Genomic DNA, 27876 nt, shown 5'->3' with positions numbered 1-27876 from the left:
CGTGGCTCAGTAGGCATACGTAATAACCATACATGATAGTGGTGTAACCATAATAACAGTCCGGGTAGTACATAACACCTAGTGTAGTTCCAGTGTTTATACATGGCGTTATATCACTACAGGCATGTGATGTAGATTGGTCAGCTTCTCGGGAGCTCGGCGGCATGGACGGGACCACCGCTCGGGAGAGCGGCGACGTAGACAGGGCAGAGGCGGGACCGCTCAGGGAACTTGCTTCGGAGGCGCAGGGCTGCTCGGGGTACCGTCGTCAAAGGCGGATAAAGATCAGGGCAATCGCCGGCAAAGACAGGTGGTCAGCAGAGGCAGCCGACGGCTCGGGAACAGACTGGTCGTCGGCAGGGAGAGGCCGACCACTCTGGAACCGGAAAGGTCTCCATAGCGTGGTGCTGGGTAGTGGAGACTCTGCACTGAAAAAAGTAATTTGTTGGTTTAACCTAGTCAAATTAGAGTAATCCATCACACAAACTATTTGACATTGGCTCAACCTAAAAAAAACACTCAAGTCTAATTTAATCTTTTTAAATCCAAGCAAACTTCTCTTTTAACTTCAGGCAAGCTAATTACTTTAACTTGAGCCAATTGAAAAAAAACAGATTGCCTTCATTATCTCAATGTAAATAATCCATTCTCTTCAACCTGAAATATTTACTCTATTCAATTGATTTTTATAAGTTAAAAGATTAGAGAAATCTGATTATTTTAAATTACCTCAATTAAAAAAAAATAGCTAATATTAGATTCAAAAAATATATTGTGACGTGGTTAAATAATGGACTTCTTGGACACCCTTTCAGAGTTAACAAGTCAGCTTTTAATGACCGCAAGTCAAGCAAATCAGAACAGACACAAGTTTGTATAAGTCTTAGCTCCGCCCCTTTTCTCGGGCATCGAAGCGACCCTATCTATTTGCCTACTCTTTACCCTCATGGTGGGAAGTAGCGTGTTATCTAATCTAGCTTCTCTCATAACGTCCCCATCACCTTCCACCACATCACCGCTCTCTGTAACAGATATGTCCGTTTTTAACATGGTCCATATCCCACAACATAACCAAAACATCGACAGCTCAGTTGCATTGTGGGTAATATGTGAATGAACCTCGGAGCAGAAACACTAGTGGAATTCGCCTCAATATTATTTTAGATTAACTCATTTTTTTAAAAATGAGTTAATTTGACATTACTTATAAATTCTAAGCTGTAATTAAAACATGATTGATAAATGACCGAGATCACACAGACAGTTACAGATATATATTTTTATTTCCAATATATGTTCCCTCAACAATGACAAAAATTCAATATTTGTGTTTTGAATGTTTCTGTGCAGGAGTGTCTATATTTGATACAGGAAGTAATTAACGTATGCATGGCTTAATGTATGAATATGTATCAATGTATGAATGGATTAAATTGATCATGACATGTAGTCAACACAGCAGGAAACACTTAAAAACAGCCATAAAGCAGCATCTCATTAAATAAAAAAAAACATGAGCATGACATTTGCATTCGATTGGTGCTACCAGTCAAATGCATTTGACTCTTAAACAGCTCATTAACTGATCAGGTTTGGTATGAGGAAAACTGCAGTCCACAGACTGGATTAATTACAGTACCCCCTAAAGGACAAGGGTCACCAGCATTATTGTGAATCCTCAGCAAAGCTTGGTTTCAATACTGGCTGTGTAGAAGGTTGCACAAACGTTCAACTTTGAGCGTCATTTTGTTGCATCTAGGCCCATGAACACCTTCTGAATGACTCCAAAAGTACTTTTACCTCCTTCGGATACTGCAGGTTATATCTACTACAAACTGTATGAGCTACACATTTTCCACAAGAGTGAAGGTTAATGTTTACGTGTTTAGTTTCGTATACCTCCCTTACCAGTTTCAAGTCTCTTCACCTCGGCAAGAAAGGCACTCGCTGCTTCTTCCTCTTCTTCTTCTTATTGAAATGACGGATGGAAAGACACGTGCTACAGCCTGACGGGCCGAGCAGAGAAGGCGCATGCGCGAAACACGCTCAATCTAAAAAAGGGCATTTCGACATTTTATATTGAATCAAACAAAAAAAAATAAGTTGATCTATAAGCTTAAATCACAACATTCAGGTCAAATAAACAATCTAATATTTTTAGGTTTTCACAATCAGAAAAAATGCATCACAGGAACAACAGCCATGTTTTACTTTTTTCAGTGTGTAGCACTGGGCAGTTGAGACTCTGGGACTCCTGTTTTGTTTTTTAACTTTTATTCTTCTTATCAATGTTTTACTAGGGCATTTTGGGTGTACACCGCTACTATTCAAACTCGATATGCATCCTAGTTTACCTCCGCCAGGTGGCGACACTACTTTCACTAGCTGCAATGTGCGTGGATGAGCCATGTGCTCAAACAAGCTGAAGTGTTGTCTCATTTAAAATCTCTGTCCGCTTTGGTCGGGCGTCCCTACAGACACGTGTCTGCGGGTGGGAAGCCGGATGTGGGTATGTGTCCTGCTCGCAGCACTAGCGCCTCCTCTGGTCGGTCGAGGTGCCTGTTCGAGGGGGGGGGGGACTGGGGAGAATAGCGTGATCCTCCCACGCGCTCCGTCCCCCTGGTGAAACTCCTCACCGTCATGTGAAAAGAAGCGGCTGGTGACTCCACATGTATGGGAGGAGACGTGGTAGTCTGCAGCCCTCCCGGATCAGCAGAGGGGGTGGACCAGAGACCCGGACGGCTTGGAAGAGTGGGGTGACTGGTCAGGTACAATTGGGGAGGAAAAGGGGATAAAAAAGAATCTCTGTCCGCTGACGTCATACATTAACAAGAAACATATTAGACCCAGAAAAGAAAGGTTGCTCAGCGGGGTGTTGATTGATATTAAATATAACCCGAGTGTATTTGTATTACTCTGTATGTAACCAATGTATGTAACCAGAACAGAGGGTGAGGAAGACACCTTCATGTAGACAAATATATTGCAGGTCTCCCACAAGAATGTGGGTAGGGGAGGGGGTTGCCCTCCCATGGGGCCTTGGGAGAGACACCGTGTCTGGTACGAGGAGGACCCCCTGCTAAGCTCAGTAGGTTGAAACAGGATGAGCACTTCTTAAAGCTCAACCACCAAAAGGTTCTATTGATAGGATAATCAAGACCAGAGGTGTTGTAAAGGAGAAGCAGGGGGGTCTATATAACCCACCAGGGCACACAAAGAAGTCAGACACACACGACGGATTGGCAGTGTGTCTCCAGATCTGTACTCAATAAAATAATTTTAATCTCCTAAGACGTGTGGCTGTTTTCTTCACATCAACGGACCCGAGGACGAGGACCACGAAGGTGATTTCTCAACAAATTGGGGGCTTCGTCCGGGATGTGAAGAAGCAGTCCTAATTGGATAGTGTGGCTGCCCGCCGACACCTCCCGAGCTTGGGGTCGACCCACAACACGAATAAGGTAAGCAGAACCTGTTTTAACGAAATCTGCATATTGGACTGAATTACTAAATTGTACTAAGCTCGGGAAGGAGAAGGCGACCAGTTTAACAAAAAAGGAGGGGTTGGAGTCCCCTGTGGTAAGAGTAAAAAGGAGATAATCGGTAGAAGAGGTTGGAGTCCTCTGTCTAAGATCCTAGGTAATGGCGCACCCACTCACTCTCTGACGAGGGGGTGAGGTTAAGGCTGGGAAAACTCTCCCGGGGAATTGAGGACCCCCAAAGGAGGGAAGCTTAGAGCTCAGTAAGGGTTGGAGTCCCTGAACAATTGGTTAAATAGAGTAAGGGTTGGAGTCCCTGAACAATTGGTTAAATACAGTAAGGGTTGGAGTCCCTGAACAATTGGTTAAATACAGTAAGGGTTGGAGTCCCTGAACAATTAGTTAAATACAATAAGGGTTGGAGTCCCTGAACAATTGGTTAAATAGAGTAAGGGTTGGAGTCCCTGAACAATTGGTTAAATACAGTAAGGGTTGGAGTCCCTGAACAATTGGTTAAATACAGTAAGGGTTGGAGTCCCTGAACAATTGGTTAAATAGAGTAAGGGTTGGAGTCCCTGAACAATTGGTTAAATAGAGTAAGGGTTGGAGTCCCTGAACAATTGGTTAAATAGACTAAGGGTTGGAGCCCCTGAACAACTGGTTAAATACAGCAAGGGTTGGAGTCCCTGAACAATTGGTTAAATACAGTAAGGCTTGGAGTCCCTGAACAACTGGTTAAATAGAGTAAGGGTTGGAGTCCCTGAACAATTGGTTAAATAGAGTAAGGGTTGGAGTCCCTGAACAACTGGTTAAATAGAGTAAGGGTTGGAGTCCCTGAACAATTGGTTAAATAGAGTAAGTGTTGGAGTCCCTGAACAATTGGTTAAATAGAGTAAGGGTTGGAGTCCCTGAACAATAGGTTAAATAGAGTAAGGTTTGGAGTCCCTGAACAATTGGTTAAATAGAGTAAGGGTTGGAGTCCCTGAACAACTGGTTAAATAGAGTAAGGGTTGGAGTCCCTGAACAATTGGTTAAATACAGTAAGGTTTGGAGTCCCTGAACAATTGGTTAAATACAGTAAGGGTTGGAGTCCCTGAACAATTGGTTAAATACAGTAAGGGTTGGAGTCCCTGAACAATTGGTTAAATACAGTAAGGGTTGGAGTCCCTGAACAATTAGTTAAATACAATAAGGGTTGGAGTCCCTGAACAATTGGTTAAATAGAGTAAGGGTTGGAGTTCCTGAACAATTGGTTAAATAGAGTAAGGGTTGGAGTCCCTGAACAATTAGTTAAATACAGTAAGGGTTGGAGTCCCTGAACAATTGGTTAAATACAGTAAGGGTTGGAGTCCCTGAACAATTGGTTAAATAGACTAAGGGTTGGAGCCCCTGAACAACTGGTTAAATACAGCAAGGGTTGGAGTCCCTGAACAACTGGTTAAATACAGTAAGGCTTGGAGTCCCTGAACAACTGGTTAAATAGAGTAAGGGTTGGAGTCCCTGAACAATTGGTTAAATAGAGTAAGGGTTGGAGTCCCTGAACAACTGGTTAAATAGAGTAAGGGTTGGAGTCCCTGAACAATTGGTTAAATAGAGTAAGTGTTGGAGTCCCTGAACAATTGGTTAAATAGAGTAAGGGTTGGAGTCCCTGAACAATAGGTTAAATAGAGTAAGGTTTGGAGTCCCTGAACAATTGGTTAAATAGAGTAAGGGTTGGAGTCTCTGAACAATTGGTTAAATACAGTAAGGGTTGGAGTCCCTGAACAATTGGTTAAATACAGTAAGGGTTGGAGTCCCTGAACAATTGGTTAAATACAGTAAGGGTTGGAGTCCCTGAACAATTGGTTAAATACAGTAAGGGTTGGAGTCCCTGAACAATTAGTTAAATACAATAAGGGTTGGAGTCCCTGAACAATTGGTTAAATAGAGTAAGGGTTGGAGTTCCTGAACAATTGGTTAAATAGAGTAAGGGTTGGAGTCCCTGAACAATTGGTTAAATAGACTAAGGGTTGGAGCCCCTCAACAATTAGTTAAATACAGTAAGGGTTGGAGTCCCTGAACAATTGGTTAAATACAGTAAGGGTTGGAGTCCCTGAACAATTGGTTAAATAGACTAAGGGTTGGAGCCCCTGAACAACTGGTTAAATACAGCAAGGGTTGGAGTCCCTGAACAACTGGTTAAATACAGTAAGGCTTGGAGTCCCTGAACAACTGGTTAAATAGAGTAAGGGTTGGAGTCCCTGAACAATTGGTTAAATAGAGTAAGGGTTGGAGTCCCTGAACAACTGGTTAAATAGAGTAAGGGTTGGAGTCCCTGAACAATTGGTTAAATAGAGTAAGTGTTGGAGTCCCTGAACAATTGGTTAAATAGAGTAAGGGTTGGAGTCCCTGAACAATAGGTTAAATAGAGTAAGGTTTGGAGTCCCTGAACAATTGTTTAAATAGAGTAAGGGTTGGAGTCCCTGAACAACTGGTTAAATAGAGTATGGGTTGGAGTCCCTGAACAATTGGTTAAATAGAGTAAGTGTTGGAGTCCCTGAACAATTGGTTAAATAGAGTAAGGGTTGGAGTCCCTGAACAATAGGTTAAATAGAGTAACGGTTGGAGTCCCTGAACAATTGGTTAAATACAGTAAGGGTTGGAGTCCCTGAATAATAGATTAAATACAGTAAGGGTTGGAGTCCCTGAACAATTGGTTAAATAGAGTAAGGGTTGGAGTCCCTGAACAATTGGTTAAATACAATAAGAGTTGGAGTCCCTGAACAATTGGTTAAATAGAGTAAGGGTTGGAGTCCCTGAACAATTGATTAAATAGAGTAAGGGTTGGAGTCCCTGAACAATAGATTAAATAAGAGTAAGGGTTGGAGTCCCTAAAGGATAGATTAAATAAAATAGAGGGTTGGAGTCCCTAACAGATAGACAGGAGACGTAAAAGGTAGAATGGAAAAAGAAGAAGGAGAAAAAAGGGGTGGCGGACCGCAGTGGAAGTCCCTGCAGAAGCAGAGCGACATACTGATACAAATGATGACGAACCAAAAAAATGAGGGTCCCAAGGCAAAGGCGAGACGAAGGGAGGAAGAACAAAGGAGGTTAGGAGAAGCTATTATAAGGGGAGAGAGAGAAATGCGGAGGATGCCGTTCCGTTGGGAAGGTATTTGTGGCGGGTGAAAAGGGTGAAGAGAAGCCCCGGTGGAAGTCCTTACGGGAACAAATAGATGTACTGGTCGGAATAATGTTGAATACTCGGAAAAGAAAGAGTGTGAAAGTAGGGAAAGAGAAAAGCTACAGAGGACTATGACACGAAACCATTGGTACCAAACCGCACCTTGACGGACCCTGACTGGCTTTTGTGTTTGACATGACTTGTCTGTGTGTGTGTTCATAATTTGTTCCCTGGTGTTTGTCCGTCTGGCCATTTTGTGTTGTTTAGAAGTTGCAAGTCCTTGAGAGGGGCTTAAATGGGGATATAAAAGCTGGGGGAGGTTTTGTTTCGGCTTTTCCAAACCTTTGTTTTCCTGTCAATTGGGGTGTGAGAGGGGGTTTTCAGAGACCACCTCGTTTAGCATCCTTATCAGACCCAACCCGGCTTTTGTTCTTGTGTGACAAACAACTGGCTTTAGAAAGTCACCAACCTGAAGCATTGATTATTTAAATCCTTTCAAGAAATCTATTTCTTTTCTTTCTGAGGTACCTCATATAAAATGTGATATATCCATTTGGTTTTTTGTTTTTTGTTTTTGTTGCATTGAAAAGTATTTGTGGTGTATTTTTCACATTAACTTGATCCTGTCCTCACTTCTTTTAGGATTCCCCTAAACCGAAGGATTCCCTGTCCCTGCTTCATTTCCTGAACTGTTAAGCAGAACTCTGTTATGTCCAACGCCACAGCTGCAATATTTTTAATTTTACCTATTCTGTTTTTCTTTCTGTTACTGGGATTTGTTTTAAAGAATAACTGGTGGGAACCAACTGCCTACCCACTTCACACCTTGGGGGGATGGATGGGGGGGGGTTGCCTTGAGAGTAACAGGGACAGTGTAAACCACAGTTATGTTGTTTTAAGCTGTTGTTGTTTTTCTTTCCATTAGAAGACACCCATTGGTTCATTTGTCTTTATGTTGACTTTCCTCTGTGTTAAATTGAACTTGTTTTGTTTTTCAACACTAAGGTGTGAGTTTTAGGATGTTGTTCTTTTTTTTTAAAGAGGGTATTCATTTCTTTGACAGTTTCTTGTGAGGAGGACGATTACATTTTATTTGAATATGAATGAAACCTACTGAGTCCTGTGTTTTAAAGGTCTATGCTATGGCTATGTTTATGTTATTTTTTACCATGAGTTTGAGCCTCCTCATAAGACTCATTTTTGGTTTGATTTATTTGGTTTTAACTGATTACATCAATTTCTTTGTATTGTTAATTGAGCATTTCTTTCCTTTGAAACCCCCTCCCTCTTTTTGGGGCCTTGAAAGGGGCTTCTTGTTGTTTCATTTGGTTAAGGTGGGGGGCATTTGTTTCTTGTCTTCAAACAGCTCATTGTTTCAATGGTTTACAAGATACCTTATGATTTTATTAATTTAGGGTTTATTTGAACGTTCAGGATCTGAGACAACAACTATCTTTATCATCCCTCATCTGTTTTAGATTTAGAGAATTTATTTCAGATAAGTACAACATTACAGACTTCAGAACATTTGTAAACAGCTTGGATGAAATGAAAGTCCGATTCATTCGACTGCATGAAATTGTTTTTGGTTTACTAACAACTAACATACAAACTGATCATATCATAATTTCATTTTTGTTCTTCATGGTTAAATGGGTTGACACAATGTGTTCTGTTCTTGTGTAATAAGAGGGGTAGTGGGAATGAGGAATTGAAATCTAGAATGGTTGTGAGCCTTCTTCTGTACAGTTTTCTTTGATTTTTTACTTCATAAGAAACAAACGGATACCAACCTGGATCATAGCGGAAGTATCTGAAGAACACTGAATCACGTTGACTACGAATCTTCAGAATCCTAGAATGACAGTGTTTTCAGTGTTGTGCAGTTTCTCTCTGAAAGTTTTTCCCTCCAGATATCGTCAACACCTGCTCCTCCCCCTCCTCCAGACGGGCTGGGAAACACCCCCACTCCCGTGGTACCGGGTCCAGGGCCCCGGGGTACGCTCCACGGGAAGACAACCTCCCGGCTGGACAGAACTAAGAGCAACCCGCCACATAACGTGGCTGTAGGAGCTGTGTCGGTGTGAGGGTGGTCTCCATGGTGTCCCGGTTAGCTTCCGGGTGAGAGAGGAGGTGAGGGTGGTCTGCTCCTGGCCCAGCCAATCCTCCAACATGAAGACCCTCTGGTTGTCTAGATGAGACTAGCACCAACTAGCTAGCTCTGGAGACCACAGGTTTGGGTTTGGCTTTGAGAGTCCGAAATCGCCTTGCCTCTGTGGAGTCTGTAACCAGTGACAACTTTGAACGTTTAACTGCAGCTGAGTCCACCATCAAAATGGTCCGAACCCAAAACCTGTCTCTGCAGGACCGAATCGACGACCTCGAGAACCGATCTCAGAGGGTCAATCTCCATGTACTGAACATTCCTGAAGGTGGTGCGGTCGGTAGAGATCCGGTGCAGTTCATGTCGGAGATGCTGATGCAGATAATGGGTCCTGATGTCTTTTACTCGCCTGGCCGAAGCAGCACCACTTTTCCTGGGTGTCCTGCTACTCCTCACCTGCTGCATCGTGCCCATAGTTCGTGCCCATTGCTACTCAGCTCGTGTATTATCACCTCCTTGCCCAACAGGACGGGGACCTTGTTTCATCTTCCCCCTCTCCACCACTGATTTTCCTCGCCCCCCCACAAGGACTTCGTTTCTGAATCCTCCTACACCTCCTCCAATGACAGCGACTCCCCCGTCTGAATGATACTTTATGACGAACACTGGTTAACCCTTTCGATTCCGGTTGTTCTCATGGCTGTTTCTCATTTCTGTATATGCATGTTATGTGTGCTGATTGATATTATTTCTATGTTACCTTTAGGTGTTCAATGATGAACAAAAGGGGGGAATTGTGGAGTACAAATAGTACTCCATGTGCACTCCGTAGGTACTCTGTAGTTTTCCAATTCTCTGTGTGTATGAAACTTCTCATTCACTGCAGACACACACATGGCCACTAAATCCCGCACACTGCAGACGACAAATGGTCACTAACACATGAGGGCCTCCCCAGCCTTGGGCAGTAAAGATAACAACTAGGGGTCACTAAAACATGAGGGCCACTCCGGCCTGGGGCAGTAAAAGAATAAATCTACAGACACTCACCAGGCACAGAACATGACTGACGTTTTCCTGCATTCCTTTGTAAGACAACACATTGGTTAATGCAGGAAACATAGGGTATGACACGACGGACTGTGCTATAAAAACCCCTGTCTCCAGTATAGGGGCGGAGCTTATCCTCACAGACTGACTTCTGTGATTATATGACTCTCCATCTGCAGATGCATTAGAGATTTTCTGTTTGCTCCAATATTTGTCCAATGATTGTCCGTCCCAGAGGTTGCTGGGGCAAGAGCCCATTAAGAGGATAAGAAAATCCACAATTTGGTGTCAGCCTATTAGGACTGAAACACGCCTTTGGGACCGTATACCATCCACAGTCCCAGGGCAAGGTAGAAAGAATGAATCACAACCTCAAACAAAAACTGGCTAAAATTTGTGCTCAAACTAAAATGAATTGGGTTGAGGCCCTTCCCTTGGCACTAATGACGATTAGGTCATCAATCAATCAGAGGACCGGGTTCACCCCATATGAATTAATGACGGGGCGACAGTTTCCGGGGCCAGGGGCGGCCTCAACGGAGGGACTAGAATCAATGGGGGGAACTAAAAGCACATGTTTTAAAGAATTACAGGCTTTGGTTTCAGATTTCTCCCGACAGGTTGGCGAAAGACGCGCGCCAGCACCGGAATCCACCCTCCACCAGGCGCGGTGGATCCTGTTGCGACCCATTAAGCGGAAGTGGGCGGAGCCCCGGTGGACCGGACCCTACGAGGTGGTAGAGAGGACGTCTCATGCAGTCCGGCTGAAAGGGAAAGGAGACGTCTGGTACCACTGGAGCCAGTGTGCTGTCGCGGAGGAGCCCGGACGGACCCTAGACGCTATACCAGAGGGCCTACAGGAGGCAACGTCCCCCCAGGAAGAGAGACCAGATTCCAGCGAAACACCAAAACACACTGTTAGCTTGGAACAGGGTGAAAGTGCTGGTAACCTCTCCCCTAGGTCATAGAGGAGCCCGGCCGGACGATCACAAACCCGGCTAGAAGAAGCTGATTCGGGAGGAACGGTCCAGCAGATCGGCGACCCAGCAGCCTGCGCCATGACGGTCAAAAGAATTCACCATCATGTAGAAACTCGATTTGCGGTTGGGGCTCTGGCCGTGGTGATGTGGCTGACCGTGTGCGTCTGGGCTTTTGGTTTAACCCAGAGCCGGGCAAAGAGGGACGAGGTAAAAAGGGGGTGTTTGCTCTATGTTTGGGGACCAGCGTTGTATTTTCATTCCCAATAACACCGCCCCAGATGGATCTGTTACACGAGCCCTCGAGGGTCTGAGGGCATTATCACAAACCATGCATGAGCACTCTGGGATTGCCAACCCGTTTGAAAGATGGCTCGCTTCCCTATTTGGCAAGTGGAAGGGTGTTGTAATATCCTTCCTCCTTTCCCTCGCCATATTTCTGGCTATACTAGTTACTTGCGGTTGTTGCTTCATACCCTGCCTGCGTTCCCTGGAAAACCGGCTCATCATCACGGCTATTGAGCATAAAGACGGGGAACTACCGCTCCCTATGATGCCCCTGTTTGTCCTGAACCCCTTAGATCAGCAGTTAGAAGCCTTTTAGTGATCTCCTTAGAGGAGATCAAAAGGGGGAATTGTTGATTGATATTAAATATAATCCGAGTGTATTTTGTATTACTCAGTATGTAACCAATGTGTTACTCAGTATGTAACCAATGTATGTAACCAGAACAGAGGGCGAAGAAGACACCTTCATGTAGACAAATATATTGCAGGTCTCCCACAAGAATGTGGGTAGGGGAGGGGGTTGCCCTCCCCTGGGGCCTTGGGAGAGACACCGTGTCTGGTACGAGGAGGACCCCCTGCTAAGCTCAGTAGGTTGAAACAGGATGAACACTTCTTAAAGCTCAACCACCAAAAGGTTCTATTGATAGGATAATCAAGACCAGAGGTGTCGTAAAGGAGAAGCAGGGGGGTCTATATAACCCACCAGGGCACACAAAGAAGTCAGACACACACGACGGATTGGCAGTGTGTCTCCAGATCTGTACTCAATAAAATCATTTTAATCTCCTAAGACGTGGTGGCTGTTTTCTTCACATCAACGGACCCGAGGACGAGGACCACGAAGGTGATTTCTCAACAGGGGCCAACCAGATCTTCCAGTCCACGTTCCCCAGTAAAGCCCGGGGAGCGGCCATTTGGATTTGCAGGACTGGGGTTCCGTTCAGACGTGTCTGTACTGTGAATGAGCCAGACGGCAGATGTGTTTTGGTAACTGCCTACATTTAGTCATGTCCCGTTACACTCCTATGGTCCGATTGTTGATGAGCCGGCCTTCTTCCGTGAGGTATCTGATTTACTGCCTGATCTCTCTGGTACACACGGGACTATAGGCGGCGATAACACTGGACACGTTTTCAGACGTCTCGCTTCCTGGAAAAAGGAGGTAATGATGGACAATGTCAAGCTGAACACAGACATCATTCACATTTCAGATGAGCTGCATCACGTAGGAAGGTGGAGGAACATTAAAATACCTTGTATTGGATGTAACGTGTAATCACATAATGGTGCCGACACGTGGTGTTAGTTCAGCTGAGCTTAAAACGTTTTGCAGAGGATCTTCGTTGGTACTCAGCACCTGGTGCCTCTCGTCTCAGTGTCCAACAGTGGTCCACCAGCATTGATGGATTCCAGTTGTCGTGACGCCTCTTTTCCATGGTCCAATGTCCTGGTGAAACCTTTCACCATGTTCCTCACTGACTGCACCAAGTCCAGCAGGGAAGAAGTCCACGTGTGGTGCACAACAGGAATTTTCATAGACCTGTTTCACTTCATGGTTTTGTGGGCTTTAAGCATGTCGTCCAGCAGCTCAGTGGAGTTTGGTGCTCTGCAGTTGCCAAGGAAATCCCCCACAACATCCTGAAACGCCTTCCATGCTGTTTTCCCTGGCCCACTAGCAGATCTTCTACCTCCCTGTCACTGAGGACCTGTCTGACTTGTGGACCAACACAAAGGCCTTCCTTCATCTTGGCACCAGGTATTCTTGGAAACATGTGTCTCAGATAGTGAAGTCCATCACCGTCTTTGTTCCCTGCTTTCACAACATGTCCCATCAGTCTGGGTTTTAGATGAGGAGGAGGCAGAAATATCTGTGTTGGGGTGACAAGTGGTTTATGCCCCACACTTTCTGCCCTGGAGTGAAATGCTTACGGAGCGGCCCGGTCTTTTTAACGTGATGTGAAGGTTTCTGTAACGTGAAGGTTTCACGAACTGGCAAGTGGGCGGTCCTTTTACTTAGGGGGCGTGTCTTGTGCCTTACATCCCTGTCTGGCAGTCCACAGACAGGTACTGTTGAATAAAAACGCAGACTCCTTTCACAGTAGCCAATACGACGCAGTGTAACGAAGTGGCGCTCTAGTACTGCGACAGAATACTCGCGAACACGAATTTTACTCAGTACCATCAAAAGGACGACAGATAGACGTCCGTCCAGACGTTGTGCTGGACGCCCAGCAGAGCTTAAAAACCCAACAGCACGTCTGCGGACTGAAGGACAGGGGCGTAACGTACAAGACGCGCCCCCAAATTACAAGACACGCCCCAAAATAAAAGAAACGCCTACTAGCGGTTACAGCGATGCATTACATCTGACAGTGACGATCTCAAAGCAAAACTCTGGGCTGATGGATCCCAGCGGCAGGAAGGAGGGTTTTCCCAGCAGGGTAGAACTCGGTTACTCGGGAAGGTGGTGGTCAGTAGCCAGTTTGAATTGGAAACGGCATTCCATGTAGGGGTCCACTTCGAGGAAGACCCAGGAAGTGTGGGAGAGATTCAATCTGCCAGTTAACCTGAGAACACATCTTGGAATTCCGCAGGAGTGAGAAAAACTAACTGGACAAAGACACCCGGCTCACTTTTGCTGCCCGGCTGTAATAAGGGTGAGCAGTAAAAGTACAGCTCGAACATCAGCTATGTAGTATATAATGCATAGTTAGCAATTTAACAGGCTAAGCTAACCCCGGTCCCTTCCTTTGTAGCACTCTAGTCATGTATAGAAATCAGCTCAGCAGTGTACTGCACTCTGCACTGTACCAAAGCCTCTGACTCGTTAGTACACATCCATTCCTCGGGTTTGGGACAAGTTAGACACGGTCCCTGACTGGCCGGTATGCAAACCACAGCAACCACAAGGTTGATAAATCCATTTTAATGGAAAATGTAAAACCCTTTAGAACTTCAATGTACAAAGCATGTAACACTTGCACCTTAAAATCTGAAATTGAAGCAAGCCATGTTTTAAAAAAATACCTCAGTGAATGTATATATGTATATATGTACACAACATAGTTTTTCATTGTTGTATCATTTACTTCAAAAGTTCACTATGGTAACTTTTTAACCAAAGAGAAACAAGACAGGTTTCTTAAATAAATGACATTATGTTGTATAAATGCCTTAACTTTACAGTGAATACCGTTTTAATAAAATGCTGAAGTGTATAAGCCTTGTAGGTCTTCTTGTCTTCACATAATACAACTTTACACCGTCTTTACAATAGTTTGGCAGTTCATTTTCATACAAAGTATTTTATGGCATGAGGACAGTAGAGCTCAGCAACACTTCCCAAAGTTACAGGCATGAGCTGGTGTGTGTCCTCCATCACAGTAGAGCCGTATCACAACTGAACACCATGTGGCAAAAAACACAACTGTACAAGTCACATTTACATCAATGTTTTTAGCTCAATAACATGGAAATATCAAAACTATGAAATAAATACACCAGAGGAAAAACTACTCCGTATGAAAAGAGCCAAGAACAAACACAACAGGAGGGAAACGACAACAGACCAACTACTCAGACACACGAACAAATGAGAACAGCGACGCTGTTTGCTTGCGGACTGAAAGAGCTTTCATGAAGAGTTCTGACATGTTCTGCTTTGTGTGTTAAACGTCTTGACGCATGCGCAGCAACCCAGCTTAGAAAACCAAAGAAGGTTGAATCAGTCCATCTGGACGCAGCGTTTACTATAGACAGATGTTATGGACAGATGTTTGACAGGTGTAATTAACATGTCACTGACAGATTTTATTGACAGATGTTATTGCCAGATGTTATTGACAGATGTCTGACAGATGTTACTGGCAGATGTTTGACAGATGTTATCGACAGATGTTACTGGCAGATGTTTGACAGATGTTATCGACAGATGTTATTGACAGATGTTATTGACATGTTATCGACAGATGTCTGACAGATGTTATCGACAGATGTTTGACAGATGTTATCGACAGATGTTTGACAGATGTCTGACAGATGTTATCGACAGATGTCTGACAGATGTTATCGACAGATGTCTGATAGATGTTATTGACAGATGTCTGACAGATATCTGACAGGTACTAGGTGATGAAACGTATCGGTCGATAAACGTGTCCAGAGGAACTGATTCAGCGTTTGATAGTTTTAAACGTTTTTCAGGATTTAATCATTGTAAAAATCACAGTTGTTCTCCTGCTCCTGCCTGCTGCTGGTGATGCTGCGGTGATCAGTGTCGTGGATTTTCCTTTATCCTTAAATGGGCTCTTGCCCCAGCAACCCCTGGGGAGAATAATCATCGGACAAGCATTGGAGCAAACACAGAATCTTTATTGCATCTGCAGATGGAGAGACATAAGGCCACAGAGATATTAGTCTGCGAGAATATGCTCTGCTTCTGATCTGGAGGTAGTGGTTTTTATAGCACAGTCCGTTGCGTCATACCCTATGTTTCCTGCATTAACTAAGGTGTCGTCTGACAAAGCTATGCAGGAAACCATCTGAGTTAATCAGGTTCTTTGACTGGTGAGTGTCTGTAGGTCCATTAGTCTTATCTTTGCTGTCCCAGTGTCTGGGACGCAGCAAAGGGGACGCAATCATGATGACGTGGCTATGTGACCCCATGGAGGCGCGCATAAGAACAATGGGTATGTGTGTCTGCATTGAGTGAGAAGTTTCATACACACAGAGAAGTAGAAAACTACAGAGTACATACGGAGTGCGTATGCAGTACATGTTGTACTCCACAATTCCCCCCTTTTGTTCATCATTGAACACCCAGAGGTAACATAAAATAATGGAAATCAGCACACATAACATCTATACACAGGAATAATAAACGGGCATCAGAACAACCGGAATGGAAAGGGTTAACCAGTGTTCGTCATAAAGTATCATGTAGACGGGGGAGTCACTGTCATCGGAGGAGGTGTAGGAGGATTCAGAACCGAAGTCCTTCTGAGGGGGCGGGGAAGAGGGGAAAAGCAGTGGTGGGGGGGGGGAGACGAAACAGGGTCCCCATCCTGTTGGGCAAGGAGGTGATAATACATGAGCTGAGTAGCAATGAGGCCGTTTATCAAACGCCGAACTATGGGCACAATGCAGCAGGTGAGGAGTAGCAGGACACCCAGGAAAAGTGATGCTGCTATGGCTAGGCGAGTACTCATTATTTGCATCAGCATCTCCGACATGAACTGCACCGGATCTCTACCGGCCTCACTGCCTTCAGGAATGTTCAGTACATGGAGATTGGCCCTCTGAGATCGGTTCTCGAGGTCGTCGATTCGGTCCTGCAGAGACAGGTTTTGGGTTCGGAGCATTCTGATGGTGGATTCAGCTGCAGTGAAACGTTCAAAGTTGTCACTGGTTACAGACTCCACAGAGGCAAGGCGATTTCGGACTCTCAAAGCCAAACCCAAATCTGTCGTCTCCAGAGCTAGGGAGTTGGTTGGTGCTAGTCTCATCTAGACAACCAGAGGGTCTTCATGTGTGGGAGGATTGGCTGTGCCAGGAGCAGACCGGGACACCTTGGAGATCACCCTCACACAGACACAGCTCCTACAGCCGCGTTATGTGGCGGGTTGCTCTTTGTTCTGTCCAGCTGGGAGGTTGTCTTTCCGTGGAGCATACCCCGGGGCCCTGGACCCGGTACCATGGGAGTTGGGGTGTTACCCAGCCCGTCTGGAGGAGGGGGAGGAGCAAGTGGTGTCAGCTCTGGACAGGCTGCGTAACTCTGGAGGAATGTTTTCAGCGCATGGACCTTCGGTTGGACAATTCTGGAGGGAAAAACTTTCAGAGTGAAAGTGCACAACACTGAAAACACTGTCATTCTAGGATTCTGAAGATTCGTAGTCAACTTGATTCAGTGTTCTTCAGAAACTTCCGCTATGATCTAAGTTTGTATTCGTAAAACAGTTTGTTTTCTATGAAGTAAAAAAATCAAAGAAAAATGTACAGAAGAAGGCTCACAACCATCCTGAATTTCAATTCCTCATTCCCACTACCCCTCTTTAAAAAACAAAAATCCTAAAACTCACACCTTAGTGCTGAAAAACAAAACAAGTCCAATTTAACACAGAGGTAAGTCAACATAAAAACAAATGAACCAATGGGTGTCGTCTAATGGAAAGAGAAACAACAACAGTTTACACAACATAACTGTGGTTTACATTGTCCCTGTTACTCTCAAGGAGACCCCCCCCCCCCAAGGCGTGAAGTGGGTAGGCAGTTGGGTCCCACCAGTTATTCTTAAAAAAAAAATCTCAGTAGCAGAAAGAAAAACAGAATAGGTAAAATTAAAAATATTGCAACCGTGGCGTTGGACATAACAGAGTTCTGCTTAACAGTTCAGAAAATGAAATAGGGACACGACATCCTTCGGTTTTGGGGAATCCTAAAAGAAGTGAGGACAGGATCAATTTAAAGTGAAAAATACACCACAAAAACTTTTCAATGCTCCAAAAAAAACCAAATGGGTAAATCACATTTCATATGAGGTACCTCAGAAAGAAAAGAAATAGATTCCTTGAAAGGATTTGAATAATCATTGCTTCAGGTTAGTGACTTTCTAAAGCCAGTTGTTTGTCAAACAGGAACAAAGCCGGGTTGGGTCTGATAAGGATGCTAAACGAGGTGGTCTCTGAAAACCCCCTCTCACACCCCAATTGTCAGGAAAACAAAGGTTTGGAAAAGCCAAAACAAAACCTCCCCCAGCTTTTATATCCCCATTTAAGCCACTCTCAAGGACTTGCAACTTCTAAACAACACAAAATGGCCAGACGGACAAACACCACGGAACAAACTATGAACACACACACAAACAAGTCATGTCAAACACAAAAGCCAGTCAGGGTCTGTCAAGGTGCGGTTTGGTACCAATGGTTTCGCGTCATAGTCCTCTGTAGCTTTTTTCTTTCCCTCCTTTCACACTCTTTCTCCCACATTCCCAAAATTCGTTCTTGCTCTGCCATATACTCTAACCATGTTGTAGAAATCTGTTTCCTTTCCAAGACCTTCGCTCTTCCCTTTTCCATGGACTGTCGGACTTCCATTAGTTTATTCTTGCTCAAAGTTCCTTCAACAGGAAACCCATGACCCTGTATCCAGTCTAAAACATATTTTACCGAGTCTTCACCATATTTCCTTATCATTATCTGATAGATAGGACCCTCCATATCTATCGGGGCCAGTTTCCTGCCCTTGTTTCCCTGTTTTTTCTCTTCTGGGTTCACTTGATCCTACCAGGTGACCACTTCTATTAGTGCGAGACCGAGGGTGAACAGCCGCCTAATTGTCAGTGCACGACCTCATCTGGTTTCAATAGTCCGCGTTTTAAATGATCATTTCCTCCTTTAAAGAATCCTGCTTACCCGTGTGATGAATCTCCCCGGGTTTTGCTGAGGGGTCTCAGCGACACCGACCAAACGGACCACCCGCCTCTCCCTTTCTTCTCCTCAAACCTGCTGAGGTTATTGGGAGATGGGTGACTATGTCCTCGTCCCGAGATGATCAGTCAGCCGGTTGTCCGTCTGGCGGGTGACGTGAGATCCCACTTCTGACACCAAATTTGTTGTGGATTTTCCTTTATCCTTAAATGGGCTCTTGCCCCAGCATCCTCTGGGGAGAACAATCACCCCACAAACATTGGAGCAAACAGAGAATCTTTATTGCATCTGCAGATGGAGAGACATAAGGCCACACAGAGGTTCGTCTGTGAGGATATGCTCTGCCCTGAGCTGGAGGTAGTGTTTTTTATAGCACAGTCCCTCCCATATCCTGGGTTAGATGAGGACATGATGGAGGAAAGGTGTAGGCTAATAGCAGCATATTAGCCAGGTGAGGGAGGAGGGAGGAGGGAGGAGGGAGGGGGGAGGGGGGAGGACACATGTTGGTCTTTTCTGGTGGTTGTGTAAACGTGCATGTGAAAGGTGCGGCCTGTTCATTCATGTGTCTCGCCTGGTTGGCAGACAGGAAGTGCATGTGGACATATGTTGTCGCTGCTTCCGCTCCTACATACTGGGCTTATAAACGGATGTGGTTCTGGGTTCACATCATCTAGTCTCGGTACCCCCCGCCAGTACCTCTCTTCCATAAAGTGTTATTTACCAGTCTGTCCACGGAGGGGCACCATTTGGGGTTGGTTGGATGACGCATGTCTCCAGTGAGAGTAGGCTATAGCAGCCTGATGGGAGATGGCCGACACTGATATTTCTGTCCACCCTTGTCAAATGTGTAGGCTACTCCTTCATATCAGGGAGCAGATAGAGAGGAGGAGGAGGAGGAGGAGGAGGAGGCTCATGTGTGTGTTCTTTGATGCTAATAGCCTCGTTATACAAGTGGGGGGACGTTGATCTAAAGACAGAATGATATCGCCAACGTCTGTTCTTTCATTTAGCACAACTTGTGGTTCCTCACATGGCCTCACTTCATGACTCATTAGGCTGAAGGCTGCTGCTGATTTACATATGCAAATATCCTACCGAGAGGAGTTGCACCTTCCTTCCATCCACATTAACCATCCAAGCGGGGGGTGGCACACTACCCGGTTTTTCACATTACCTGTAACACACACACACACAAACACACACACACACACACATATATATATATATATATATTTGTGTGTGTGTGTGTTCTTGTACATGTTGAGTGTGTATTGTCTACTGGTCTAGTGTGTATTGTGTACATGTTGAGTGTCCTGCAGCTAGGGGGCGCTATACTAACAACACATGTCCTCTTGTCATTCTGTCACCGGCCAAAGCTTCTCAGTCCCCGAACAGGCTTGAACCTGTGACTTTCTGTCCCTTTCCAGCATTAGGCTCTACCCTCTACCTGGTAACAGATGACGTGGCAGGCCTCTGTTTTTTCTATTGGCTGATGTTGGGAGAGCTAGCCAGCCCAGTGAGGTGATTGGGTGGTGGACTGGTTTATGTCCAGGGGGCAGTCCACACCAGTCAGTCTGTAAAGGAGGACAGTTTATTGTGTTCATCAGCAAGACAGACACATGGCTTCATGCTGCCTTGTTGTGTGTAGCTCCCTCCTGGTCGTGGGTTTCTATGGAGCAGGTGAGATAAAATATGTAAATCAGTCTCTGTTGGATGGACTCTGCTGTGTTGTTAGAAAAGAGGTTTTAATTATTGTCTTTAAAACAATTCAACTAAATAACTTGAACCTGTTTCTCTTTCTGCTCCAGATGCGTTTTTGTGGTATTACCTGGACACATGTGTGTACACCTCCTCTGAACTTCCTGACATAGAGTACATACGCTCTCTGTATTTCAATAAGATAGAATTTATGAGGTTTAACAGCACTGTGGGGAAGTATGTTGGATATGATAAGTTTGGTATCTATAACGCAGAGCGCTGGAACAACGATCCTGCAGAGATGGCACGAAGGAGAGCTGAGAAAGAGAGATACTGCAAACATAATATAAAGATACAGTATCGAAAAACACTGGATAAGACAGGTGAGCTGCTCTGCTATGATGACTATTACTACTACTGTTACTACTACTATTAGTAGTACTGTTATTATGACTATTACTACTACTGTTACTACTACTATTAGTAGTACTGTTATTATGACTATTACTACTACTGTTACTACTACTATTAGTAGTACTATTATTATGACTATTACTACTACTGTTACTACTACTATTAGTAGTACTATAATTATGACTATTACTACTACTGTTACTACTACTATTAGCAGTACTATTATTATGCATGCATGTATCCGTGTGTGTAAGTGAGCGCGCGTGTTTGTGAGTTGTGTGCGCGCGAGCGTCTGCGAGTTGTGTGTATCGGTGTGCGCGCGAGTCTCTGCGCGCGCGTTTTTGTGTGCGCGCGCGTGTGTCCGTGTGTGTGCGTGTGGGTTTGCGTGTGTGCGTCTGTGTGTGTGTGTGTGTGTGCGCGCGTATGTAAGTGTGCGCGCCTGTTTGTCAGTTGTGTGTGCTCGCGCTTCTGAGTTGTGTGTCGGTGCGCGCGGGTGTCTGCGAGCGCGCGTGTCCGTTTGTGTGTTTGTGTGTGTGTTTGTCACCGTGTGTGTGTGTGCGTGCGTGTGTGTGTTTGTCACCATGTGTGCGTCTGTGTGTGTGTTTGTGTGTATCTGTGTGTAAGTGCGCGCGTCTGTCTGTGAGTTGTGTGTGTGTCGGTGTGTGCGCGTGTATGTGCGCGCGCGTTTGTGTGTGTTTGTCACGCTGTGTGCGTGTTTGTGAGTTGTGTGCGCGCCCGTCGGAGTTTGTGTGTCGTGCGCGCGCGTGTACGTTCGCGCGTGCGTGTGTGCGTGTGTGTGCGTGTGTGTCTGTGTGCGTGTGCGTGTGTGTCTGTGTGCGTGTGTCTGTGTGTGCGTGTGTCTGTCAGTCTGTGTGTGTGTGTGCGCGTGTGTCTGTATGTCTTTGTGTGTGTCTGTGTCTGTGTGTGAGTGTATGTGTGTGTGTGTCTGTATGTGTGTCTGTGTGTGTGTTTTTGTGTGTGTGTCTGTGTGTGTTTGTGTGTTTGTGTTTGTGTGTGTCTGTGTGTGTGTGTGCGTGCGTGTGTGTGTGTGCGCGTGTGTGTGTCTATGTGTGTATATATGCGTGTGCGTGTGTCTCTGTGTGTGTGTGTGTGTGTGTGTGTGTGTGTCTATGTCTGTGTGTGTCTGTGTCTGTGTGCGTGTGTGTGCTTGTGTCTGTATGTCTTTGTGTGTGGCTGTGTGTGTGTGTGTGTGTGTCTGTATGTGTGTCTGTGTGTGTGTTTGTGTGTGTGTGTCTGTGAGTGTGTGTGTGTGTGTCTGTGTCTGTGTGTGTTTGTGCGTGTGTGTGCGTGTGCGTGTGTGTGTCTATGTGTGTGTATATGTGCGTGTGTGTGTGCATGCGCGTGTGTCTGTGTGTGCTGTGTGCGTGTGTCTGTGTGTGTGTGTGTGTGTGTGTGCATGTGTATGTATGTCTGTGTGTGTGTGTCTGTGTGTGTGTGTGTCTGTGTGCGTGTTTCTGTGTGTGTGTCTGTGTGTGTGTGTGTGTGTGTCTGTGTGTGTGTGTGTGTGTGTGTGTGCGTGTGTGTTTGTGTGTGTGTGTGCGTGTGTGTGCGTGTGTGTGTGTATTATTGAACAATAGAACATGGTACATAAAACAGGTGTGTAGTATTACGGACACACATCAGGTTCAGTATCATTACACAACTACGTCAGAAGAACCCAATCAGGGTGTGAGACAGTCCCCGACATAAAGCAGCGCTGCCAGCAGGTATTAACGGGCTCCAAGCCCCCATGTATGTAAGTCGGGTCTGGCTGTCTGTAGGAGCCTCGCTAGTTGAGCTGTTTGCTTATTAGACGGATGCAAGTCTCAGTCTTAAAGAGCGACGGTGGTCGTAAAGCTGTCCGTCAAGATGGTGTATGAGGATGGTTGTGAACACAGCGCACAACTATTGAACATCTATGACGTCAACAAAGGATTATTGATGAACCCGGAACAGGTTATTAACATCGTGTGGGTTGGGGCTGGAAGAAAAACAACATATGTGTCTAAAAGAATATAATGACATGTAGGGATGAGGTGGGGAAATGAGTAGTATTAGGCTGTACATACTTGTCAACAATGTTGAGTGTTAAGTACTGAGTAATAACAGTGGAAGAGCGTGTAGTATCTGTTTTAGGAGAAGTACAATTCTAGTGTTCCCTCCCATGGACGAGGCAAGTGTGGGGCTGACAGGAGCGAAGAGGTTGTCTTCCACTAACTTCAGAGGGTTTCTTGGCAGCCTTGCAGTGAGTTATTCAGTAAAGTGGGAGAAATGCAGCCTGCTGGAAACCTTGTTCTGAGCTTCAGGGAACTTATTTGTGTTTTAATTAAACCTGCTGAGGTGGGAGTAGGAGGATATAATGAAGCATGAGTATGCTGCATCTGAGTTCAGCATCTATGCAGTGATGCGTGAAGGCGTCATCAGGAAACTGAGATTAGTTCTTAACAGACGCAGCTAATGGCGGTGTCTGAGCCAGAGATGTGGAAGCAGAGGCTTATCTTACAGCTGCTATGGGTCATTCTGTGACTTGTTTGCTGATTCTGAAAGAAATGCGTAGTTATACTCCTGTAGTGCGTTGTGTAGCCGTGTCAAAGGGCAGTAGAGTGGACTTGGGGTTATAATGGTTTGCATTATAAAATGTCCTTTACTGAAGGGTGCTCACAAGAGTACGTAGCTGCTAGCTGCAAAGCTTCAGTTTGATCACACTGACAGGCTACAAGTAGTTTGGATATATAATTTTAGCGCATGTCATGATTTTGCAGGATAGCGCCACCTAGTGGCCAATTAACAGTAAATAATGCACAGAACCTCAGGGCGTCATGACTTATTGGTGGACCAAGTTTCGTGTTAATCGGAGTTGCTGTGAACAAGATCCGCCACCTTGAACCAATAGCATAGCTGCTGCTAAAGAGCTGCATGTTGTCCCTTATACTTTAAACGCTCATAACACAAAAACCGTCGCTGATAAACATCTGAACACATTCACACGTCATGCTGGTAGTGTCACGTGTCCTCTCAAATATTTTGGAATAGTTTGATCAAATATGTGTGAAAATAAAAAATATTAGGTATATTGTACACTGTACAGGCATATATTGTACATTGGTGTGGATGCATGTTTTGACCGATTAGAATGACCTTTGACCCCCTTGATATGTTCCTTCTCCAGAATATCTGTGGCGATGTTGGTAGCAATTGAATGAATCTGTGCAGAAATGTTTATGTTTTATGATTTTTCATATTTTGAAAAATATAGAGTGACAGACTTCTGAATTGACCATATGTTGCAGTGCAGCAAAGTGTTGGCATCAGTTATTGGATCTGCTCACAACATCTCAGCTCTGTAGGATGTGCAGGGGATTTGGGGGACATTTTGGGGCATTTTTGAAGTTTCGCAGGTGAAATTTACATTTTTGTCATAAACCACGCCCACTTTTAAAATTATGACTAAATTGCATGTATCAACTCCAGTATGATCCTAGATTGTGCACCCCAAATGTCATCCAAATCCATGTTGTCAATTATGAGATATAATCTTATCCAATTTATAGCGCCCTCTACTGGACAATTGAAACGTACTTCATGGGTTAGGACCTTTCGACAATACGTCACATACGTCTAAAATTTCAAGTTGATATGTCAATGCATTGATGAGTTATGGCACCGTCATGGAAAATCACCGTTTTCCAGTCAAGGTTAATTGATCTGTCAAATCAAAACCGAGCAACGGATCAAAATTCTTTCGACACCATTTTTGCCTTGAGTGACTGTAGATGATGTGTGCCACGTTTCGTGTAAATCGATCGCACGGCCTTGGAGGAGTTCGAACAAGTAGTTTTGGATATTTTCGCAAATTTGCGAAATGAAATTACAGCAGAAATGGGCGTGGTCTATACCACGTGACTCAGGTATGCTCAGTGAATCTGCGCCTGTAAAGGTTTTGCATGTCCGATGTACGGTTTGGGAGTTACACGCCAAAACGCGTTGACCTTCAAAATAGCACCACCAACTGGTTGACATGTGTCATGTTTTGCATTTGGGGTGAGAGCGAAGTTCTGTACCAGGCCTCCAAAGGGTTTTGTAGAATCTGTTACGGTGTAGGCTGCAGTACCACTTTTACCAACGGAAAAATAAAAATAAAAATCCGAGCAGAAACAATAGGGGTCCCCAGCCCCTGGGGCTTGGACCCCTAATAAATGGTAACAACATAATACAAACAAAGAACAGACACACAACAAAACAGAAGGGGAGTACACGTGTACACATGTAAAGTAACAGACGGCTGTCAGGACACAAGTGTGGTAGTAGGTCAGCAGCTCGTTACTTGTGTTGTTGTTTCAAGGCTGAGAGGTTTAAGGAAAGACTCACTTCTTGGAGACAAGCAGGGATCTTAGGTAGTGATTTACACAACTCCTGTTTGTGAGTACACATGTTGCATCTACAGTAACACAATTAATCGGGTGTTGAAGAGCACATCTTCTGGATGAAGACAGCACCAGGTCACGTGTCTCATGTTAAAGGAGGGACAGAGTCACGAGACTCCACACCAGTCCAACACTTATGGGACATTTCACCATCACACAACAAGTGTGAGCGTGTTTGTGTGTTGTGTTACCAGAATCAACGGAATCTAGAACTTCCAGACCTCCTTCTGCTTCACTGCTGGACAGGACACATGTTTTAAGCTGGTGTGGTTTATTCTTCCAAATGACATTTAAGAAAGTTCTATTTGCTTCTGTGGCGGTAGAACCATAAACCAATAGAGACACAGATGGACCCACAAAGCGAGACAGGCCCTCTGCTTTGGAGAGGAGAACTCCTCCTAAAGTAGAGAAACCCCTTCCAAGACCAATCCTGAAGACAGACTTGGTCTTTTTAATCTGTTGGAGAAATGGAGATGTTGTCTAGCTGTAAGATGTGTAGTTGTATATATTCCCAAATACTTAACGGACTCTTTTACCGGATCTTTCCAAGTACACAATCGCTACAATCACGCACAGACAACATTCCACATGTGCACACATTTAGTCGCAGGTCCGAGGCCCTGGAACACTGGTTACCTGAGGTAACAGAGTTCCTCACGTGCTTCTTGTCCTTCAAAACAAAGTGGTGTCGTCTGCCAGTTGTGAGATTTTTAACTCTCCACCAAAACCCGACATTCCTCCCAAACGTCCATCATTCACGATATTAACTGATAAGAATTCAGCCCCTCAAATAAATAAGGGAGGAGGAACAGGGCAGCCTTGGCGGAACCCTCTGTTCATCTGGACTCTTTTACAGCTGTTGAAGTTCATCATAACAGAACTATTCATATCTTTGTAAAACATATTGACAATGCCAACAAAGTTATTCCCAAAGCCCAACGCCTCGACGGACTGTAACAGAACCGTGAGTTCAGTCGTGTCAAAGGCCTCATAGAAGTCTAGGAACAAATAAGTGCTTCAGAATTTACTGTATCTGCATAATCCAGCAGCTCTAGGATGAGTCTCATGTTACAGTAACGTGCCGGGTTTTCATGAGCCCTGTTTGAGGTCCGGCTATAACAGAGTCTAGTCCTCAATGCGGAGGGCTGGACTGAGGCGACTCACCGCAGAAGAGCCGTTTAACATGCTTTATTCCAGCTCTGCTAGGCACTGCCGTAAATCAGTTTATGGTAACTCCTCTGGGGGCCGCTGTCGTAATAATGTAAACTAACCTACGACACATCAGTACAATCGCCAAGGCTGGACTACCCCGGGATTCCAACCCACGACCTTTCTGCTGTGAGGCGACCGTGCTGACCACTGCGCCACCATGTGGCCCCAAACATTATATACTCTCAGGATTAGCAATTCTACACATTTGACATTGATTCAAAAAGTTAATTTCAAGTCCTGATGATGATGATGATGATGATGATGATGATGATGACGATGATGATGATGATAACAAAATAATTATTTACCAGCTGAGCCCAGTGTGAGACTGACTTCAGTGACGCCCCCTAGTGGCCGACATCCGGCCATGCTGATGTGCAGTGTCTACAACTTCTACCCCAAATACATCAGTGTCACCTGGCTGAGAGACGGACAGCCGGTGACCTCTGACGTCACTTCCACCGATGAGCTGGCAAACGGTGATTGGTACTACCAGATCCACTCCCACCTGGAGTACACGCCCAGGTAAGAACACTTAGACTCAGTACCAAATGGACCGGTCCAAATACATACAAAATACTTTAACACTATACACTCACGCGCACACGCACACACACACGCACACGCACGCGCGCGCGCGCGCTCTCTCACACACACACACACACACACACACACACACACACACACACACACACACACACACACACACACAATGACTGGAAAACAAAGCACAAAGTGATGGTTTAAGGTGGAACGTGTCTCCTCAGCGTCTGCTCTGTAGACACCAGCTGTATGTTTAAGGTGGAACGTGTCTCCTCAGTGTCTGCTCTGTAGACACCAGCTGTATGTTTAAGGTGGAACGTGTCTCCTCAGTGTCTGCTCTGTAGACACCAGCTGTATATTTAAGGTGGGATGCGTGGCTCTTTACTGGTGAGATTCCAGATGGACAACAGAGTATTTATTGTATATTAATACCGTGTTTTAAACTGGGCTGATGTTTAGTATCAGACTCGACTAGTTTCTGTGCAGACAGACAGGAAGGTACAAACTTACCTCATCCAATCACATCACGTCTTATTTATTGTTGATATGTTGTTTATTCCCTGTGTGTTTTCTTCTTCTTCACTTATTTCATCTCAGGTCTGGAGAGAAGATCACCTGCATGGTGGAACACGCCAGTTTCCCCTCTCCTAAGAAAGTGGACTGGAGTGAGTATCTATGTGTGTCTCTGTCCATGGATAGGTGATGAAGACATAGAGAGACAGGTCAACATGCAGATGTGTCTATAGATAGAGACATGTGTCTGTCTCTCCAGATCCCTCCATGCCACAATCAGACAGAAACAAGATCGCCACTGGAGCGTCAGGTCTCCTTCTGGGTTTGATTTTGTCTTTGGCAGGTCTGATCTACTACAAGAGGAAGGTCAGAGGTCAGTAACACTAGATCAGTCCAGACCAGGTTTACACTGGTTCACATCAGTCCACATATACACACTACACTATAATACCACTACACTATAATACCACTACATATACACCCTACACTATAATATCACTACATATACACAGTACACTATAATACCACTATATATACGCAGTATACTACATCACTACATTATAATACAAACACATATAAGCAGTACA

General features: G+C 44.9%; 1 protein-coding gene across 1 annotated transcript; it reads left to right on the top strand.

Annotated features, from left to right (window-relative positions):
• Positions 1 to 164: 164 nt before the first annotated feature.
• On the top strand, positions 165 to 27670 carry LOC130127212 (H-2 class II histocompatibility antigen, E-S beta chain-like). The gene is made up of 5 exons (XM_056296782.1): positions 165 to 437; positions 20281 to 20566; positions 26545 to 26758; positions 27374 to 27441; positions 27549 to 27670. Exons 1-5 carry the CDS (start codon positions 165 to 167, stop codon positions 27668 to 27670), a joined length of 963 nt encoding a protein of 320 aa, XP_056152757.1.
• The last annotated feature ends 206 nt before the right edge of the window (positions 27671 to 27876 follow it).

This window comes from Lampris incognitus, chromosome 17 (genome assembly GCF_029633865.1).
Source record: "Lampris incognitus isolate fLamInc1 chromosome 17, fLamInc1.hap2, whole genome shotgun sequence".
Classification (NCBI taxonomy): Eukaryota; Metazoa; Chordata; class Actinopteri; order Lampriformes; family Lampridae; genus Lampris; species Lampris incognitus.
This window is presented reverse-complemented; position numbering and strand designations above follow the sequence as displayed.

Coding starts and splice junctions, on each gene's coding strand:
- LOC130127212 (XM_056296782.1), top strand. CDS start 165: ATGGACGGGACCACCGCTCGGGAGAGCGGCGACGTAGACAGGGCAGAG. Junction 20,567..26,544: donor AAAAACACTGGATAAGACAG/GTGAGCTGCTCT, acceptor ATTATTTACCAG/CTGAGCCCAGTGTGAGACTG. Junction 26,759..27,373: donor CACCTGGAGTACACGCCCAG/GTAAGAACACTT, acceptor ATTTCATCTCAG/GTCTGGAGAGAAGATCACCT.